The sequence below is a fragment of the Mauremys reevesii genome, linkage group 7 (assembly GCF_016161935.1).
Source record: "Mauremys reevesii isolate NIE-2019 linkage group 7, ASM1616193v1, whole genome shotgun sequence".
In the NCBI taxonomy this organism is placed as follows: domain Eukaryota; kingdom Metazoa; phylum Chordata; order Testudines; family Geoemydidae; genus Mauremys; species Mauremys reevesii.
Window position 1 is genome coordinate 93,123,089 of NC_052629.1, and position 18,318 is coordinate 93,141,406.

Genomic DNA, 18,318 nt, shown 5'->3' on the forward strand with positions numbered 1-18,318 from the left:
GGAGGAGGGAGTTCAGTCTTTGTGGCCCTACCATTATTACACAGGCAGTTGGCCTGAGGCAACCCCCTTGGTGGGGTGATATGGTTATTTAGCCACTGTTGGTCTGGAGCAGGGCCTGAGAGGTGAACAGCACCAAGCCCCACTCACAAGGGCTGGTTGAGGTGAGATTCCATAGTTTACTCAACCTTGCTAAGAATAGCACGAGCATGAGAAGAATGAGGTAGGCATAGGGGGAAGACAAACCCAGGCTTCTGGCCAACTCCAGAGGGGAGACCCTCAGAGCCCCCTTCTGATGGGATTTCCAGCTTCAAACTGCTGTGCACCTACCTACCTTAGCCAGACTCCAGAAGCAGCACAGGAATATCACTCTTGTGCCATGGAAAGGGGGCCTCCAAGATGCTTTGTTCTAGGGGGCAGAACTCCCACCCAGATGAGAATTAGTTTGTAGGAAAGTAAGAATCAGGAAGAAATTTTTCTACTCCCCTCTCAACTCTGTGAGGAGGAAAAATTCTCACACACAGTGTTCCAGGTCCCTCTTTACATCTGTCTGGTGTAGGAGTCCCTGGAATCAGACTGGGACTCCAGAGCAGGGTACAGAACAGGAACTGCCTATTTAGTGGATGCTCCAGCCTCCTCAGGCATTATCCCAGAACATGATAACAGCTTCCCCTCCCTGCAATGAATCAATCTTCCCAGCAGCAATAGGAGGAGAGGCCCTGGTACATGCACACATGTTGTAGGGAGCAGGAAAGACGCTAGCTGCTATCTCAGCCCCGTCCTGCTCTACACCATTAGGAGCCTTGGGTGCTTAGATAACACAGGCCTTTCTAACCCAGCTTTCCTTTGCCCACTTCTGAATCAGTGACAGCCACCAGCAGAAAGCAGCCTCTGATCAGTCTGAAATTAAGACAGGCTTCCAGCAGGGTCTCCAGGAGCTTTTACCAACCCAGCAGCACTGGAGAGGAAAGCACACAGCACCAGCTAAACAACCCTCAGACTGAGGCCTGCTAAGTAGTTGTGGGTCCAGGACAGGGTCACCACAGCACAGAACCTCCCATCCAGGACAGGTTATTTGCACCAAGATAACAGGCCCAAGGGACCATGTGCTCTAAATACAGCTGTAACTGGTGCACTCGCCTCAGGCCTCTCTACTGACTGGTAGCATCATGAGCTGCTTGCACCTGGCAGGAGAGCTCTCAGTGTAGTCATTACTCTCAGGAACTGCAGTGGCTTGGCTATGCTGGATTGGATTGCCAGTCCCATTTCACACAGACAAGCATTTACAGAAACATGTTTAACAGGGTTAATAGTAGTTACAGGGTATGCTTCTAAAGGGAATACGTGCCATCTAAAGGCCAGACAGTGCTTATTCCATGTGCAGGATTACCTTCCCTCCTGCACAACTCAACCTCCCTTACAAGAGAACCAGTCTACCCCACAGCTAGGGCTGCCCTTGAGGAGGAGGTTCACCCCTGTTCAGGGAGGACAAGGGTCTCCAGTGGTCAGCAGTGGGGCTAGGAAAGCTGCTGGAAGATAAGTTTACTTCCTTTTATTCCAAAAGCTACCACCATGTGAGTTCTATCCCAAGGTCAGAAGGAACAGGCTGGGCTTTACCAGCCCCAGGTGGTACAGCGGGAACTCTGAGCCAGCACCAAGCAGTGTCCTATAACATTAGCCCTTGAGCAGTGGGGTCCTATTGGTCTCACAGTGGGGGGAATCACACTGGCACCAGTGCAAGAGGCTGGCAGGTGTGACTATCCCCCACAACACTGAAAGGGCCATCCCATGGGCACTGCATGACAAGGTAAAGGTACTTGCACTGGGCTAAAGGGGGGGCCCTCAGTCTGGAGTCAGATCTTTCCTTTTGGAGCAAGTCTATCCAGTCACCCACTTGGGGAAGGGAGGAAATGGGCAGGTTCCTTGGTGTCTCACCACACCAGGGTAGATGCCCCACTGGCCAGGTAGGAATATCATTCCTACTCTGACTAGAGGGGGTGGGATGACACCATTTACCAAGCAGCAACATTTAAATGGGCAACAATGGGTCCTCTCAGAAGAGCAGGGGTCCGAGGCAACCAGTAGCCTTAACCAAACATCTCCTGGGAGGCGTAGGTCATGTAGAGGAACCCGTCCTCATCTTGGTTTAGTGTGTACACTTCAGCCATGGTGAGCGACATGCTGACCAGGCTCCGGCTACCATCCACCAGCAAGTAGAACGACTGGGTGGAGCTGAGGGCCATCCTGTTCCTGGAGAAGCAAGAAGGCAGGAAAGCTGAGTCCCATCTGAGGGTAAGAAGGGAAAGCACTGACTGGTCTCCCTTGAGATCACCCACTACCTGCCTTGCCCAGGGGGGGAAATGCACTACCTGGGCATTGCCTGCACTTGCTCACAGCCACCCCTGCACTTAACCCACAACAGCTGCCAAGGAGAACAGGGGTCCCTTACCCAGGGCACCCTGGAACAAGAAGGGGCTGTTCAGAGAGCTGCAGTCTCTGCATTAGCCTTTGGTAGCACCTCTCCCAAAGCTGTACAGCACCCCTGAAACACAGGGGCATCCTAAGGGGGCTAATGAATGCCCAGGTGACAGCACCCCTGCTTTGTGGTCTCAGGGGAGAGAGAGAAGCAGGACCCAGCAGCACCTGGGGCACAGACACCAAAGGGTGCAATACCAAACCAGACCCTCACCTCCAATCACACACATACCTCCTCTCTTCTCTTACCGAATAATGGTCACAAACTGCCCCATTGTCAGCTCCTGAGGGACCAGGAACTTGGTCCTATCCAATGCTGGCAGAACCTTCTCCTTGGGGTACCGCTCCAGGATCACCTGGAAAACAGACACGTGGGAAAAGGAGGAAAGCAGCACCCCTCCCCGGGCCACGCTACCGAGATACGCACAGCCCCCCGCCCCTTTCCCAATCCCTGACCCTTCGGAGTTGGGGGGGGTAGAAGAGGTGAGGGCCCATTTCCCACGCAGTGGCTGGTGTCCTTGGCCCCAGGCTACACGCTGAGCGCGCCCCACCTTCTCCCGCCAAGCAGCCGCCCCGCGCACTCACCGGGAGTTTGCTGGGGAACTTGGAGCGGACCGCGGCCACTTCGCGTTTCCTGGTAGCTGGAATGAGAAGCGGATCCGAGGAGGAGGGTCACAGTCAAGGGGGCTGAGCCAGGGCTTCCCCCACCAGAGACCCCCGGAGCCCGAGGGAAATGGGGAGAGACCCCGCGCGGGCAGCGCCCACTGAGAGCTGGATACTCCGAGGAACCATCCGGGGCCCCCGCGCCGGTGGGGAGGGAGCGGGGGCAGGCAGCCAGCCCGGAGCAGGTCTCTCCGCACCCCAGCTGCAGGGGGAGCTCCAGCCCCCTTGTCTAGCTCCTGGGGCGGGGGGCCTCTCCGCTCCGAGCCCACAGAGGGGAAGAGGGCAGGGCACCCCGAGGTCCACCCAGTGGCTTCCCTGGAGGGGACGCCCTGCCCTCGAATTCACCGGTTTCTCCCTGCAGTGACCCGCCCAGGGCTCCCCTCTCACCGAAGCATTTCCGCTGCTTGAAGGGAGCGCGGGGCTCCCGCTTGCTGGTAACTGGCAACATCCTGTAGGGCGCTGAGCGGGGCTCGTCTGCCCCCGGAGCCCTTTAAATAGCGCTGCCCCAGCTGCAGCAGGATCCCTCTGCAACTCGCCCCGCCCGCGGGGGAATCGCTGAGGCCAGGGCCCTGCTGCTGCTGGGGAGCGCAGGGAGGGCCCTGACGGGACGGGGGGCTCCTGGTGGGGAGCAGGGCACTGGGGCGGGGGGAGGGTTTTTCTTCTCTATGGGCTGATTTTGCTTCTGCTCAGAGAAGAGGGAGTCTGTTAACATCCATGAAGGGGATGGGAGCGGTTATCTGTTAATTGCCCCTGTCCTCTATGAGGGGGGGACAGAGGGGCCTAGGGGTCTTGTTAATTGCCCCTACCCCACATGGATGGGGGGTAGAGAGGAGTCTGTTAATTACTCCTGCTCTCCATGGTAGAGGGGTCAGTTAATTGCCCCCTATGATGGGGATGGGGGGGGAATCTGTTAATTGTCCCAGCCACCCATGGATGGGCGATAGAGAGGGAGGTCTATTAGTTGCCCCTGCCCCCACCTCCGACACCCTGTGCACGTCCAGCGGCTAGAAGGGAATTCGGGCCGTATGGCTATTGAATCCTTTCGCCCGACTCCGTTAAGAGCCGGAAGCAGGAGCTCACATGGCTGGGCCCCAGGGTGGAAGAGGGGGAGCGAGAATGGACGAACAAGCCCAGGCACGGACTCGCAGTCACTCCCAAGGCCTCCCCACCCGCCAGCCAGCCAGCCAAGGTGGGGGCCGGGCACGGGGCTGCTATGGGAAGTGTCGCTGGTCCGGGGAATGGGGAAGTGACCTGTCCCCAAGGGAGCTGCGGCTATATTTGGGGGGAGAATCTGCCCCTCACTGGGGGAAGGATTTGGATGGCATTTCACCCTCCCATGGGGTAATGGGGGCCTGTGCCCCCTACGCTGTATTCTGGGGGGTGCAGTGGGGTTATTTTACCCCTCAGGGTGTGTCTGGGGGTATTTGTCCCATAGTGCATTTGAGGGAGGGTCTAATGGGTTTTTGGCCCCCTGGTGCACGGCGGGGCCGAGGGGATATTTGCCGTCTACTCCTCCTCTGAACCTAACTTCGTTCTACGAAATGTTTTGCCCGGGTCGGATCCAATCGGGAGCCCGGGGCCTTTGGCCCCGCCCCCACGTGACTCTTTCAAAACCAGCCCCTTTGTTTGAGCTGCTGTGTATGTACTGAAAGTCCCTGGCAAGAGGAGCCGGTGGCGGCTTCTGGGGGGTGCCTCTCTACGTCCAACTCCCCCATGGTGCGGGCAATTTATAGTCCCCCCAGCCTCCTCCCGGTGCATGCGACTTACCAGCACTCCTGCTGCCGGTGGATGTAATTTACTCTCCCACCCATCCTGCCCACTGCATGCAATTTACCCCCCTCCCGGCATTCTGCTCCTGCTTGCGGTGCACACTTCCCTCTGCAGTTGCTGTACCCGGTGAGTCCTGGTTGCTGCACCTCCTTCCTCGCCCAGTCGATCCTGCCCCTGGTGCATACACTGCCCCCAGTTCTATTTTTTTCCTACCCCCGGTGTATGTACCTCCCCAGGAGCTGTGTCCCTAGCCCCTTCCCCGGTGCAAGCCCCCACCCCCGCTGATCGGTGCCGCTTGCCCCGGCGGTCCTCATGGCCCGCAGAGCTGTGCTGCCCTCCCTCTGGTCCGGGAGCGACCGAGTGCGGATCGGGGAGCGGCTTCAGGCCAGCCTCGCCGGGATCCTGGAGTTGGGGCTGCTGAGAGAGACGCAGAAGGGAACCGTGGAAAGCGCCCTGGGCATCGGGGAGCCCGCGGGGGCTGTCCCAGGGGGGCAGCGACAGGTGAGAGCGGAGGTGGGGGGGATGTATGGGCCAGGGGAGGGATTGTTGGGTGTAGTATGCGGGGTGGGGTGTGCTGGTGGCCTGTGATTTACAGGAGATTACATGATCTGGCCTTAAACTCTGTGACTCAGCGGGAGGGGCTGATTATGAGAGGGGGGGAGTACAAGGGGCCAAGGGAGTGGAGCATGGGTAGCTGGGGTCCAAGTAGGGGAACTTGGGCTAAGTGTATGGGATGGGAGCACAGGGAGGGTGTGGGGGATGGGGATGACTCTGGGTTAGGAGTGGGATGTGGGAGAGGAACATGGGAGCTGGAGTAGGAGTGGGGGGGGAGCTATGGTTGGTGTAACTATGGTGTGATTGGAGGTGTGATGGTGCAAGACTGGGGGTGCAATATGGGGGCTGGGGCATGAGTGAGAGGGCAGAGGGGTATGCTGGAAGGGAAGGGCCAATGGTTGCTGTGACCATGGGGAGGCTGGTTGCAGGGTTATGGTCCAGGGGAGTCCTGGGGTGCCAGGATACAAGTGGGGAAGCTGGAGGGCTCAAGGGCTTTGAGCAAGTTGGCATCCCCAGGACTCTGCCCTGGGATAGTGTGTGCTCCAGTTGGAGAAAAACATTCTTTTTGCAGCAAATGAGCCAGGAAAGCTCCCCAAATGCAACATCTTTCAGTCTGTGGAACAACCCTGGGGGCTGCCAGTGCTGACTCAAGCTGTGCCTCTCCAGCCCTATGCCCCACCTCTGGGAGTGGCTCAGAGGCTTAAGGGAAAGCACAAGAAACTCCAGTGTGGAGCACTATGTCCTGCCCAGGAGGAACCCCCTGCTCCCTTAGGGACAGGGTTGTGCCCTGAGGAGTCTGCATCCCTTATAACCTCTTCTCCTGTCTGACATACCTGGGCATGTTCCCATTATCCAAAGATGTGTCCAGCCCTTTTGTGAATCCTGCTAGGCTCTTGTCCCCAGTCATATATTGTGGCAGTGAGTTCCACAGATTAATTCAGTGCTTGTTTCCTTTCTTTGGTGTTAAATGTATTGCCTCTTTAATTTCGCTCAATGTCTCTTTGTTCCTGCATCAACTGTGGGGGGTGAATGGAGTCCCCAGTCTGCCTTCTCTATGCCAGTTACCATTTTGTGAACTCCCTGATGTCCCTTATCTGAACTAAACAGCCCCAGTCTCTTACTGAAGTCTCTACCTGTCTTCTAATTCTGGCTTGTATTTGCACCCCTCCCAATTCCACTTCCTCCTTTTTGTGCATAAAGTTTGTGTAGCAGCTCTCTGGCATGTGGAGGAGTTGGTAGGTTCATAGCCTGATGCTGGACAGTCTGTTTTGTGAGTTGTTTCTTATAAATTCTCCTTAGTCACTGCTTGAATGCAGCCACATCTGGTGTGGGCTGAGAAAGCTTATCCAACAGCACATTGCAATGCTGCTCAACAGCTTAGGAGAGGAAAAGGAAGGAAAAGAGAATCCATTATCCCTCTTAGACTGTCTCATCATATAGAATGTATGCAGTATTGTAGTCATATTGGTCCTAGGATATTGGCGAGACAAGGTGGGGGAGGTAATATATTTTATTTGACCAACTTCTCTTGGTGAGAGAGACAAGCTTTTGAGCTTACACCGAGCTCTTCTTCAGGTCTGGGAAACGTACTCAGAGTGTCACTGCTAAGTACAAGGTGGAACAGATTGTTTAGCTTAAGTAGTTACATATTTCAAGGCACCATTCAAGGTGAAGTGGCCTGTTAATGACTTATGCTAAACAATCTGTTCAGTCTTGTATTTAGCGGTGACGCTCTGAGGCCATGTCTACACTACAGAATTATAGAGCTACCACAAATAATTACTTCGCTTCTGGGTGTCTATGCCAGGGGTCGGCGACCTACGGCACGCGCGCCAAAGGCGGCATGCAAGCCGATTTTTACTAGCACGCTGCTGCCAGCCGGGGTCCCGGCCGCTGGCCCCGCTCAGCCCCCTGTCTGCCTGGGTGAACGGAATCCTAGGCCATCAGCGGGCTGAGCGGGGCTGACGGCCAGGACCCCACCTGGCAGGAGCCGGCAGCCAGAACTCCAGACCATCAGCTGGCTGAGCCACTCAGCCCGGTCTGGGGTTCCGGCCCCGCTCAGCCAGCTGCTGGTGTAGGGTTCTGGCTGCCAGCCCCTTGCCAGCCGGGGTCCCAGCCCAGCTCAGCCTGCGGCTGGCCTGAATGGATGGAACCCCAGGCCGGCAGCACCTGAATGGGATCGGCGGCTGGGACCCCGGCTGGCAGGGGCCTGCAGATGGAACTCCAGACCAGCAGCGCACTGAGCCGTTCAGCCCGCTGCTGGTCTGGGGTTCCGTCTGCCGGCCCCTGCCAGAGGGGGTCCCTGCCACCAGCCCCGTTCAGCCTGCTGCCAGTCTGGGGTTCTGTCAGGGTCCCCTGTAAATGTAAAATTTATTTTGGCATGGGAAACCTTAAATTACTGAAGACTTGGCACGCCACTTCTCCACGGTTGCCGACTTGGCACGCCACTTCTCCACGGTTGCCGACCCCTGGTCTATGCTTTGCGCTTTGTGTCTGTGGTGCATGTTCTCCCCAGGAGCACTTGTATCGATTATACTGTCAGCGTGGGGCAGCTCCTGAAAGCCAGTAACAGTCGACATGAGCAGCACAATGTCTACACTGACACTGCGTCGACTGACTACATGGACCGTGACTCTACGCCGCTTGTGGAGGTGGAGTTATTAATTCAGCATAGCGGGGCAGTTACATTGGCAGGAATTAAATTTAAGTATAGACACTTCCATAGTTAGGTTGACATAAGCTGCCTTGCCTCAACCTAACTCTGTAATGCAGACCAGACCTGAGTACATTTCCCAGACCTGAGGAAGAGCTCAGTGTAGCTTGAAAGCTTGTCTCTCTCCCCAGTGGAAGTTGGTTCAATAGAAGATATTACCTCACCCATCTTGTCTCTTATCATATAGGAGGCAGCGTTTTGTGCCTCCCTCATCTGCCCTGTGCCACAGGACCTAACTAAGGGGTGGTGTGTGCTCTGCCATACTGGGGCTGCGCTGTTTGCGTTTCTCAGCCTGCTTTGTCTGAAATGGATGTGCCCTCGTTTGTACAGTCAAAGCCCTAGGATGGGGGAGTTGGAGCCTTGTGGGGCTTCAGGGGAATTCTTGGCGTCTCTTCTGACCTCTGTTTGTACTGAGGCTGGGAGCTGAGCTGCAGGAAGGGGGATTCAGGCCTAGGCTACTGACCTGGCCTTGGCAGGTTGGGCTCTGTGGATTTGGCTTGCCTGGAGGTGGGCGTTGGCTGGTCAGGCCCTGTGTGTATTAGAGGAAACAAACCACCTGTTGTTTACAGTCCTCACTTGCTTCCTGCCTGGCTATCCTCCCAGCCCAGGTCTGCGCTGGCGTGGGCAGTGCCAGCTTCTCCATCCCCTTCCTGGTGTCATTCAAGAGCAAATAGCAGAACCAGAGTCGTCTTCTAATGAGAAACGGGGGAAACGTCGACTAGCCAGCTCCAGTGTAAACTAACCCTGGGACAGGCAGCAGGCTGCTCCCTCCATCCCTGCCCTGCACACCTGGCATGCAGGGGGAGGGGAAATGGGGGGAGCGGCCCCAGGGCAGCCCGGCTGGTGCATGCCTGCTCATGCACAGTATTGCACACAGCTGTGCCTGTACTGCGGGGAAGAGGGTGTCTGAACAGCTGGGAGCCTGCGACCTGCCCCCTCCCAGGGACAGCAGTGAGGCCAGACCTGGCTTTCAGGGCCAGCCTGGCTTAAGGCCAGCAGAGGCTTTGAATAACCAAATGAGTTGCGTGGAGGCATTGAGTCAGGGGCAGGTGGCAGAAATATCAGTGTGGTCTGGCTGTTCTCCAAGGTGCACGTGTGGACCCTCCATGCACACCTGGGGCAAGCCAGCAAGCCCCTGCCTGCGTGCCCCTCCCCCCAAACCTTGAAATCTTGTACATGCCCCCTCCGTTCTGCCTGTGTAGAGCATGTGTCTCTCCGCTTCAGTAGGTAAGATGGAGGCGGGGGGGTGGGGTGGGGGGGGGCTCACACAAAGGCAACAGCTGCCCGGCCTGGGAGGGATGGAGCTGAGTGAAAGGCAGAAAGGGGCCTCCAGGCTCATGTTTCACTCCTGCCGCCAGCTTGGCTCTGGGGCCCTCCCCCCTCTTCCTCACAGCCTGCCCTAGCCTGGCTGTTAGTGGGGCTTGGGGGAAGTCCCATTCCCCCCTCCCATCCCCCCCTACACCCGCACAGTCTGGGCCCTGCAAGAGAGGCCAGGCATGTGGGACAGTAGGGATGATGCTATGGAGCATGCTCCCTAATGGAACAGGTCACCCTGGCTGCTGCTGGGGGCCGTGGGGCAAGGCCAGGGTGTATCTGGGGCCATGGGCTGGGGCGGATTGGAGGGAGCAGCACCTGCTTCCATTGTGATTTCCCTCCACCCCCACCATATTGCCTCACTGTTTTTTTACCCTCTTGAACCCCAGGGTCCAATAAAACCTGAGCCAGCCCCTCCTCTTGGGGGGAAGCCACTGGGCCCCCCAGCTCCACGTCAGCCAGGATACAGATCTGCAAACATCTCTGGGGTAAGAATGACAGGGCCAGCCTCCTCCCCCGCCCATGAAGGAAGGGGGATGGATGGGAGATTGAGGTAAAGTGCAGGGAACTGGGGAAGGTTGTGATCTTATCAGTATTTCTAATCATCAGCCTGGGGTCAAGGTGCATCATCTCTTGGCCTCCTGAACTCCTCACCTGGCTGTGGCTGCTGCTGCTTCCCAGTTCCTGGGGTGGGCAGGGAGGCCCCTGCCTGCCAAATCCTGTCCATCTGGGAGACAGCAATGATATGGGGGGAGGGAGCTAAGACACTCTGTGCTGGGGGTGCAGTGGCCAGGTTGTAGGCCACCCTCACACCTGGGGGGAGATTGCGAGCAGCTTGCCCTCCCTTAGCCTCCCATCCATTGTGCCTCCGGGCTGTTTCCCAGCTAGGGATGTGTCTAAAGCTGCTGCTTGCCTAGCGGGTTGAGCACGCAGCTGTGTGCAGGACTCCTGGGTTCCCTTCTCAGCACTGCTGCTTGGTCTGTGCCACCTAGGGCAGGTTCTGTCTCTACCTGTCGCTGTAAGGGAGGTTGATGCTGCCTGACACCCCTGGGAGCTGTGGGGGCTAATGGGCAGGTTGCTCTGAGCCTGGGAAGCACCAACAGTAGCTTTGCAGAGCTCATTCAGCAGTGGGCTCCCTTCTCCCTTGGGCAGCTGCTCTCTGGGGCAGGGCTGGGCTTCTGGCTCATTGGGGCAGTAGAGCCTAGACATGGCACACAAGCTGCAGCTTAGAATTGGTTTAAAACCTGATAGGGCTAAACCAGCACTGCACATGTGTGCGGACGCAGGAAACTGGTTCTGTCGCTTCAGCCTGCTCCTGTAAATGTGCCTCCAGCAGTGACACCACGCTGAGCCAGGTTTGAATCAGTGGGAGGCCACGCCTGCAGCAGCAATCGGTACCGCAACGATTTAGTTCAACCTGTGCAACTCCCCGTGTGGATCAGAGCTTACTGGAGTGCAGTGCCAGCACAAAGGGGGGGAAGGGGCCCACTCTCCAGGGGGGAGGAAGGGTCCTCTGCAGTGATGGGGGGAGCACCTGATCTCCAAAGGGTTCCGGGGGTCTCTGTCGTGCCCAGAACAGCGATTGAAGGGAGCCCCCTCAAAGGGGGAGGGTTCTCTGTGTGATGGAGGCCCTGATCTCGCTCAGGTAGCAGGGTCTATTCAGTGCCCAGCAGGCCAGGAGGAGGGAGTCTGGGGCAGAGTTGGGGGGCTGTGCAGTGCCCAGTGCCATGGAGGAGGCCCAGTCGTAGTTGGGGATGTGCTCTGCCCAGCTCCTTGCAGAGACACAGGGCTGGGGCTGGCCCTGGATGCCAGGGCCCCGAGTGGCTGGTGGGTTTGGTGGCATCTCTCTGACTAACCCTGTTCATGCTTCTGCCACAGCAGGGATGGGGCAGCCTGGGGCCTAAGGAACCGCTGCCCCCAGCTAAGCTGGACCGGAGCAAGTCTGAGGACCTGCTGGGCATCCCTGAGAAGCCATGTATCTCCTACTGCTCCTCCGAGAGCATCGACGTGGGGCGCCAGGCCGGGAACAGGGACAGCAGAACGCCAGCGACGAGCCTGGCCTTGAGAACCGCCGGCTCCAGCGAGCAGTTGCTGCTCCCCAAGAGGCCCAGGGCACAGGCAGAGCCTAGCTTCACTGCACCAGAGACCTCAGAGGCCGACTCCAGGCCCAGCTCAGGTATGTCCAGCCGGGATTTGGGCCCTGGCAACCAGGAGCGAGAAGGCACCAGGGCCTGCTCGTCCTGGGTGGCGTGTGATGCGAGCAGAGGCTCCGAGCTGGGCCATGTATCCTGTCAGGATCATCCTCTACAACCCAGAGTCCCTGGGACTTGTTAGTGGGGGACTCGGCGGGAGGAGAGGCCCATCCTGTTCAGGGCTGGCAGGGGGAGAGATAAGGACAACCGGTCCCCTGCAGTGAACCTCTCCTCTTGCCCCAGGGTTCTACGAGACCAGCGAGATGGGCTCCCTGTCCGACTCCTCCACGTCCATGCACAGCGAGTGCCCGGGGGGCTCGCACTGCAGCGTCGGTTCCCTCTCCCACCTCCCAGGCCTACGAGACAGTGGCTGTTCACGGCCACGCTCCACCGACGAGGCCACCGTCCGGCTTCTCGACCTCCGACTGCAGCGGGTAATGGCACCCAATGCTCCCAGCAGTCCCCATGCTGCTGCCAGGAGACCAGTCTCAACAGGTAAGAAGGAAACGGCCGGCTCAGGGTGTGGAGCCCTGCTGCCAGCCACTAGGATCCTGGGAGTAACAAGGTGGGGACATCACCCTGAACCTGGCAGGGGGCAGCTGACTGATTCTAACTTCCCCATTCCCACAGGGGCTCTGGACACCCTGCCAGGTGCCATTCATGCCCCCAGACCAATGGCAGGGTCAGTGCAGGACTGTCCCATACCGCCTGTTCTCTGATTTTCTGCATCCCAGGCAGGGGTGGGCCCTGCCTGCTCCCCACTGCCTCACAGATACTCCAGGAGTATTGCGCTGAGTTGTCACAGATCTCAAGACCAGCGAAGTGCATTCTGATGGGCCAGGCTGGATACACCTGTATGTAACTTGCCACTCATGGCTGAGCTAGAGCATGCCTTCAAGGCCTGGTCTGCACTAGAAGGCCTCGGCGGTGTAAAACCCCACCCCCTAACCAGTGTAGTTTGCCCCAGTGCAGCTGCAGTTATACCAGCATAAAGGTGCCGTACCCCAGGAGAGTTTATTCCAGGAACAGCTAAATCAGGTCAGTGTAACCACATCCCCACTGGGGAAGGGAGGCTCTATGCTTTCACTACACCAGTGTGACTACAGTGAACAAGGCCTTAGAATCCTGGGCTTAATTTACAGCCCCCACCCCATGTCCCACTCTTCCTTGTGATGGGGAATCAACCATCTCCCTGGGTCTGTTAAATGGCTAATCGCTCTCCCTTTTAACAATGTGCTTTCCATCTGGTCCGAGGCCAGGTCTGTGCTGGGAGCATGTTGCCGGTGTAGCTATCCCCATAGGCTGTCCCTGTGTACCACACCAGCAAAACACTCTGAGCGTGGCTGCACCTTAGACTTCCAAAACGGCTCTTGTGCCAGCGTAGTTTATTCCAGCCCCACCGAGCGCACGTAGCTCTACTGGCAAATGGCCTTTTTGGGTGGCAAAACTGCAGCTATGCTTGGGCTTTTGCTGGCACAGCTATGTTAAGTGAAGGATGGTTTGGTTTTTTTTCATCCTTCTCCCTGACAGAGCTGTGCTGGCAAAAGCCCTAGTGTAGAGACAATTATATCAGCTAAAAAGGCCTCTTGCTGGGGAAACCGGTCTAAGCTGCACCTCCACTAGAAGGGACTGCTTTGGTAGCTATGCCTGTATATCTGTACCAGCCGACCCCTCCTAGTGGGGACAAGGCCCTGGTCTCGAGGCAGGTTTTCAGCCCTCGACTTGTTCTCCTAGCTCTCCACTCAACCCGCGTTGTTGCCCCGGGATCCCTGCCAGTGCCCGTGGTCACCCCAGGTCACCACTTAGCCAAGCTGTGTCCAGCTCAGATACTGGGTCCAGTTTGGTACAGCCAAGCCCCATGTCATGCAGGGAATATTGGCCCAGGCACCTGTCTCTGATCCAGGGTGCCTGCTCTCTACTCTCTCCACAGGGGACCTGGAGTTCCTGCTGAGCCTGGGTGAGCTCTCTCCAGCCTTCCCTCCGAGCTTGCAGCTCCTGCGGTACAAGTGCGACCTGGTGTCCCGCAGCACCAGCGAGATCTACCACTACCCCAGCCCGCTGCATGCCGTGGCCTTGCAGAGCCCACTCTTTACCAGCGGCCTGTCCCGGGGCCCGTCCCAGGAGGACCTCAGCGAGCAGGCAGCCATCCCCACTGTGCAGGAGGGTTCTCCCCGGAGTGGGACAGCCCCCTCCGAGGAGCAGCGCCAGGTCCAGCTGGACCGTTACATCGCCAAGCTGGTGCTGAGGTACAGGTGTCGGTCAGCGGCTAGCCGCACAGAGCCTGGCTACCTGGTAGGGCACCAGAAGAGCCAGTCCATGTCATCGGTCTGTGGCTCCCCGCTGGGAGCTGGGCCGCTCCCCGGCTGGAAAATCCGCAGGCGCATTTCTACCTGCTCCCACCTCCGCTCTCCAGAGGGGCCCGACAGCTCCCAGGCCCTGGATGGCCCAGGAGGCCGGGGCTCCACTGCCTCCTCTGTGGGGTCCAGCGAGCGATCAGTGGGGTTGCTCCTGGAGCAGCTCTCACTGTGCCGGGAGCAGCCAGAGGGAGCCGGCTGGGCTGAGGCCTCGTCCTGTCGTCCCCATGTGGTCAGGGTCAAGGCCTCCTCCAGGAAGGCCCTTGGCACTGAGCGAGAGCGGCTGTACAAGGGCAAGCATGCCTCACGGGAGTTGGTGAAGGCAGGCGAGGGTGCAGAGCGCAGCTGGCTCAGCCCGCGGGAGCTGCTTCGCAGGATCAGCCTCCGGCGCAGGCCAGCTCTCCGGGCAGAGGGCGGGAGCCGCTGCAGCTCAGAGGTGAACGTCCGCACGCCGAGGCCTGTGTATCGCTGCAGCTCCCAGCGCTGCCTGGAGCCCCCAGGGAGACAGAAGTGGGCATCCGTCCTGGAGATCTCCAGCCAGGCCCTGGGGAGGCCGAAAGCCGAGCCCTTCCCCCCACCAAGCCGCCAGCTGGCCTTCTCCACAGACTCCTGCTTCCCTGATGGCAGCCAGCTGGAGCTGCAGCCACAGCGGGCTGAGGGCAGCAGTGCCTCCAGCCTCAGTGAGGTAGATGCTGTCAGCCTGAATGGGGATTGGCGACTGCGGCAACTGGGCCCACCCAGGGCCCGCCCGCTCCATGCCTCTGCCACACTGGATTCCAGCAACATGGCCATGGCCAGCTTCAAACTACACAGGACTCGCTCCTTCAAGGAGCTGAAGAGGATGGTGAGCCGTTCCCTCAGGCCTCTGGCTCCCAAGGCCAGCGGAGCCTCCAAGTGACCTCCTCTAGCTGCAGGCTGCTCCCAAAAGCCATGTGGCAAAAACCCCAGTTAGCCCCATCCTTTGGAGGGGGACCCCGTTTACTGGGACTGCAAGCTCTGCCTGCCTCCTCCCCATGGAGTCTTCACGGTCCCCTCTTCATGTCTCTTCTCTGTGGAACTGGCAGGGCCTGGTGCTTCACCCACCCTGATCGCCAACAAGTTGCAGAGGCGATTTAGAATCAGCCCCTGCCCCAACGCTGGCAGAACTGCAGTGACAAGGCTGGCACAGGGGCACCCTTTCCCTACAGTATGGACAGGCCAGAGCAGCCTTCTCCCTGAGAGGCAGGGAGCTTGAAATGGCCCCCCAACTTCTACAGGTGGGAGGGGGCAGGAGCCACACTGGGCTCTAGGGACTGTATCTGGGCCCCTAGTGTGGGCTTGAAATCAAATGTTCATCAGGTACCATGGGCCCCTGCGTCTCCCATAACCTAGGTGTGTCTGGGTGCTGTTGTCTGCCCAGCTGCGGCGGGCAGGTGCTCTGTGTAGGCGGAGCTGCCCAGCTCTGGCTGCACCAAGGAGCCTCATTGCTGGTGTCAATTCTAAGTGGAAAAAAAAAATAAAAAACAAATGTGAAGGATTTGGAGGGTGTTTTAGAACCAGCGGGGGGAAAGGTGTCTGCTGGACTGGGAAGGGCAGGACCTCACTGCCCCCTGCAGTGCCCCACTCCAGTGTTAAATGCTGGCCAAGGCGGCAACGGGCTCGCTCGCACTCTCTCTCTGTGCATAGGCTGTTTTATGAGCATGGGTGCTCACATGCAACCCTTCCCTGGCTGTTACAGCCAAGCCCTGTATTTCATTAGCTGCTGTGGCCTTAGCCTAGGCTGGGGGTGCAACCCAGTCGGCTGTTGACAAAATCCCTGTGCACTCCCTATCTTAATGCCCCCATCTTACTGGGGGAGAGAGGATAGGATCCTTGCTGTTGTTGGGAGGACTTACCCTAAGGGCAGCATTTAGAATAAGTCCAGGCAGTACCTGTGTAATGACAGCTGGGGGCTGTGAACTGGACCCCCTGCTCTATTTCATGCTGCTGCTGCTTGTTAGATGCTACTCGTATTAACCCCATGCCAGCTGCCTCCATGCTAATAACTCCCCCTCAGAGCCCAGCACTTGTCCCTGGAGCTGGGAGCAACCCCCAGCTGGAAGGTACTTCTCTAGGTGAAATTCAGTAGCCTCAGCCTGTGCATCACATGGGGTTTACCAGGTGTGTGGGCCCAGGGGCTGGCCTGCACAGGAGAGACCTTCCACTGCTTTCTCACAGGCTCCCTGTGGCTTGGCCTTCCTGGCCCTTGCTTCATCACTCCTGCTGGTGCCCTGTTGGCTTGTGCATTAATTCTGGGCCTAGGAGGGAGAGGAGAAAGACCCACCAACAGTAGTGCTGCCCTCCCTGAACCTCTCACCTGCATATCCCTTGCTTGGGGAGGGGTTGGCTGTTGCTCTTGGAGAAAAGGGAATAAGCAAGGGGGATAGTAAAGGGTTGGCCCGATTACTGCGTGAGGTAGAGTCACAGACTGTTTAAGGCCACAGCAGGCAACTGGATCATCAGGCATGAGGCACCAACTAGAGCAGTTCACTCAGTTCCCCCTGCATTGAATCCAATACCTCTTGGGTTTGACTAAAGCATCTTCCAGACAGGCCACCTGAGAGCAGGGGCGGCTCTAGGCACCAGCGGGCAGCGCGCGCGGGCGCGCGGCCTGGGAGGGAGGCGCCATTTGGCTCGGCCGAGCTCCCCATGCCTGGCGCCTGGGCCGAGAGCCCGGGAGCGGCGACGGCGCCTGTGCCCTGCGCGCGCGGTCCCCGCTCCCGTCGCCCTCTCTCCGCTGAGCTCGCGGGCATGCCCGCGCAGGTCCGCTCTCCCCCCGCCCCGGGCTCCGCCGCGGGAGCATGCAGGGGGCGGAGCCGCTCCCAGGCTCCCTCCCCTCGAGCCAGGAGACCCGGAGGAGGGGACCGCCGGGGAGGACTGCCGCGCGCGCGGCGCGGCGCGCTGCTTGGGGCAGCGTCATTTGTAGAGCCGCCCCTGCCTGAGAGTCTGGAAACCTCAGGAGATGGAGGAATCTACCCCCTACTTTGGAGTTGTTCCAGTGGTAAATCACCCTCCCTGGGAAAAATGTATCTCTTAATCAAGTCACCTGTCTCTTTACTAAACAGAGCAAGCATCATCAGTTTCTCTGGGTTAGGCACCTCTTGCCCTCAAATAGTCTGTGGCTCTTCCCTGCATGCTGGCCAGGGCACTGCTCAAAATGTGCATCGCAAAACTGGATGCAGGATTCTGGGATCAGTCTCCCCAATGCCACACCTAGGCAGCTTGTTGGGCATATAGAGGGGAGTGTGGCCTTTCTGAGATATTGTGTAATGACCTGCCGGGCTCTGCTACAGCTGCAATACCTTCTCCATTTCATAGGGCTGCAGGGGCTGGAAAGAAGCATCCACTTCTCCAGTCAGTTGTTATCTTGCCCTGTTCTGCACCACACAGAGAAGAGAGAGAACTTGGCCCTGGCATGAGCAATGGCACCTACTTCACAGTGGCACAGCCAGCAAGGGCAGGAGAGTCGCTTACCTGCTCAAGAAGGGAACTAGGGATGTCCCAGGCTTGGATTTGGCCAGGGCAGACTGAGCACAATGAATGCAAGGACTGGGCTGTGCAATGACAGGTACAATGCAGAGGCCTTGGCTACATACAAACTGGTTGAATTAAAGTGCAGCAAGACCCTGGGTGGAGTGCTCTTGGCAGCTCCTAATCTGCTTCAGCTGCACTGAAATGAGTGTCCACATGGAGCTCTGCAGCTGTTCAAGTGAACCTGTCTTCACTGGTGTTGCCCTCTGTGCAGACAGGCTCCCTGGGGGCCCTCCTCAGGCGTGGCCTACAAGCCTGGCAGATCAATGGGCCCAGCTGGCCTGAGACTCTATGCCCCATGGCATAGTTTATAATGAGACTCCTTCCCCAGCTGCAACAACCCCCCTCTCCTCCTGCCAGAGGGATCGATCTGGGCAGCAGCTTAGTTCCGCCACCCCCTCCTCCTCTGTCCCTCATATCCCAGGCTGCCACCCCCACTCTGGTCCTTGGGGCGCTCCTGGCCCAAGCCATCTGCCCGGCCATAGATGGCACCCCAGTCGAGGCCACCGAGCCCCTCAGGACGACAGCCAGTGCCAAGCGGCCAGGCCCTGAGCCTGTGGGCATGCTCTCCACCTCCCAGGCGGAGCGGTTGCCCTCCCCTCTGGGGGGAGGGGCTGAAGATTCCACCATGCTGCATGGTCCACTGTGGCTGCAGGTGATGCGCTTGCTGCGACGCCTGTGCCTGGTGTCAGTGAGGACCAGCCTCCTCAGCCCCAAAGCTTGGTCAAGAGGTGCC

General features: G+C 58.4%; 2 protein-coding genes across 7 annotated transcripts; one reads left to right on the forward strand and one right to left on the reverse strand.

The window, feature by feature from the left end:
- Positions 1-536: 536 nt before the first annotated feature.
- On the reverse strand, positions 537-3,633 carry LOC120408983 (microtubule-associated proteins 1A/1B light chain 3C-like). Its single transcript, XM_039546231.1, has 4 exons — positions 3,523-3,633; positions 3,058-3,113; positions 2,722-2,828; positions 537-2,247 (listed from the first exon to the last, which is right to left on the reverse strand). Exons 1-4 carry the CDS (start codon positions 3,581-3,583, stop codon positions 2,085-2,087), a joined length of 387 nt encoding a protein of 128 aa, XP_039402165.1. The 5' UTR covers positions 3,584-3,633; the 3' UTR covers positions 537-2,084.
- A 190-nt stretch (positions 3,634-3,823) lies between these two features.
- LOC120408980 (dapper homolog 1-like) lies at positions 3,824-15,549 on the forward strand. Of its 6 annotated transcripts, none has more exons than XM_039546223.1 (6): positions 3,824-4,324; positions 5,142-5,406; positions 9,877-9,975; positions 11,366-11,663; positions 11,923-12,174; positions 13,610-15,549. In XM_039546223.1, exons 2-6 carry the CDS (start codon positions 5,218-5,220, stop codon positions 14,929-14,931), a joined length of 2,160 nt encoding a protein of 719 aa, XP_039402157.1. In that variant the 5' UTR covers positions 3,824-4,324; positions 5,142-5,217; the 3' UTR covers positions 14,932-15,549. The 6 variants fall into 6 exon arrangements, with proteins under 6 accessions (XP_039402157.1, XP_039402158.1, XP_039402156.1 ...); XM_039546224.1 differs by lacking the exon at positions 3,824-4,324 and adding an exon at positions 4,358-5,031; XM_039546222.1 differs by lacking the exon at positions 3,824-4,324 and having other exon boundaries at positions 4,358-5,406.
- The last annotated feature ends 2,769 nt before the right edge of the window (positions 15,550-18,318 follow it).

Excerpts from the sequence above, each read along its gene's own strand:
- LOC120408983 (XM_039546231.1), bottom strand. The coding sequence starts at position 3,583 with ATGTTGCCAGTTACCAGCAAGCGGGAGCCCCGCGCTCCCTTCAAGCAG. Across the intron at positions 3,114-3,522 it reads CAAGCAGCGGAAATGCTTCG|CTACCAGGAAACGCGAAGTG; the intron begins GTGAGAGGGGAG and ends TTCTCATTCCAG. Across the intron at positions 2,248-2,721 it reads CAGTTTGTGACCATTATTCG|GAACAGGATGGCCCTCAGCT; the intron begins GTAAGAGAAGAG and ends TTGCTTCTCCAG.
- LOC120408980 (XM_039546223.1), top strand. The coding sequence starts at position 5,218 with ATGGCCCGCAGAGCTGTGCTGCCCTCCCTCTGGTCCGGGAGCGACCGA. Across the intron at positions 9,976-11,365 it reads GATCTGCAAACATCTCTGGG|CAGGGATGGGGCAGCCTGGG; the intron begins GTAAGAATGACA and ends CTTCTGCCACAG. Across the intron at positions 12,175-13,609 it reads CAGGAGACCAGTCTCAACAG|GGGACCTGGAGTTCCTGCTG; the intron begins GTAAGAAGGAAA and ends CTCTCTCCACAG.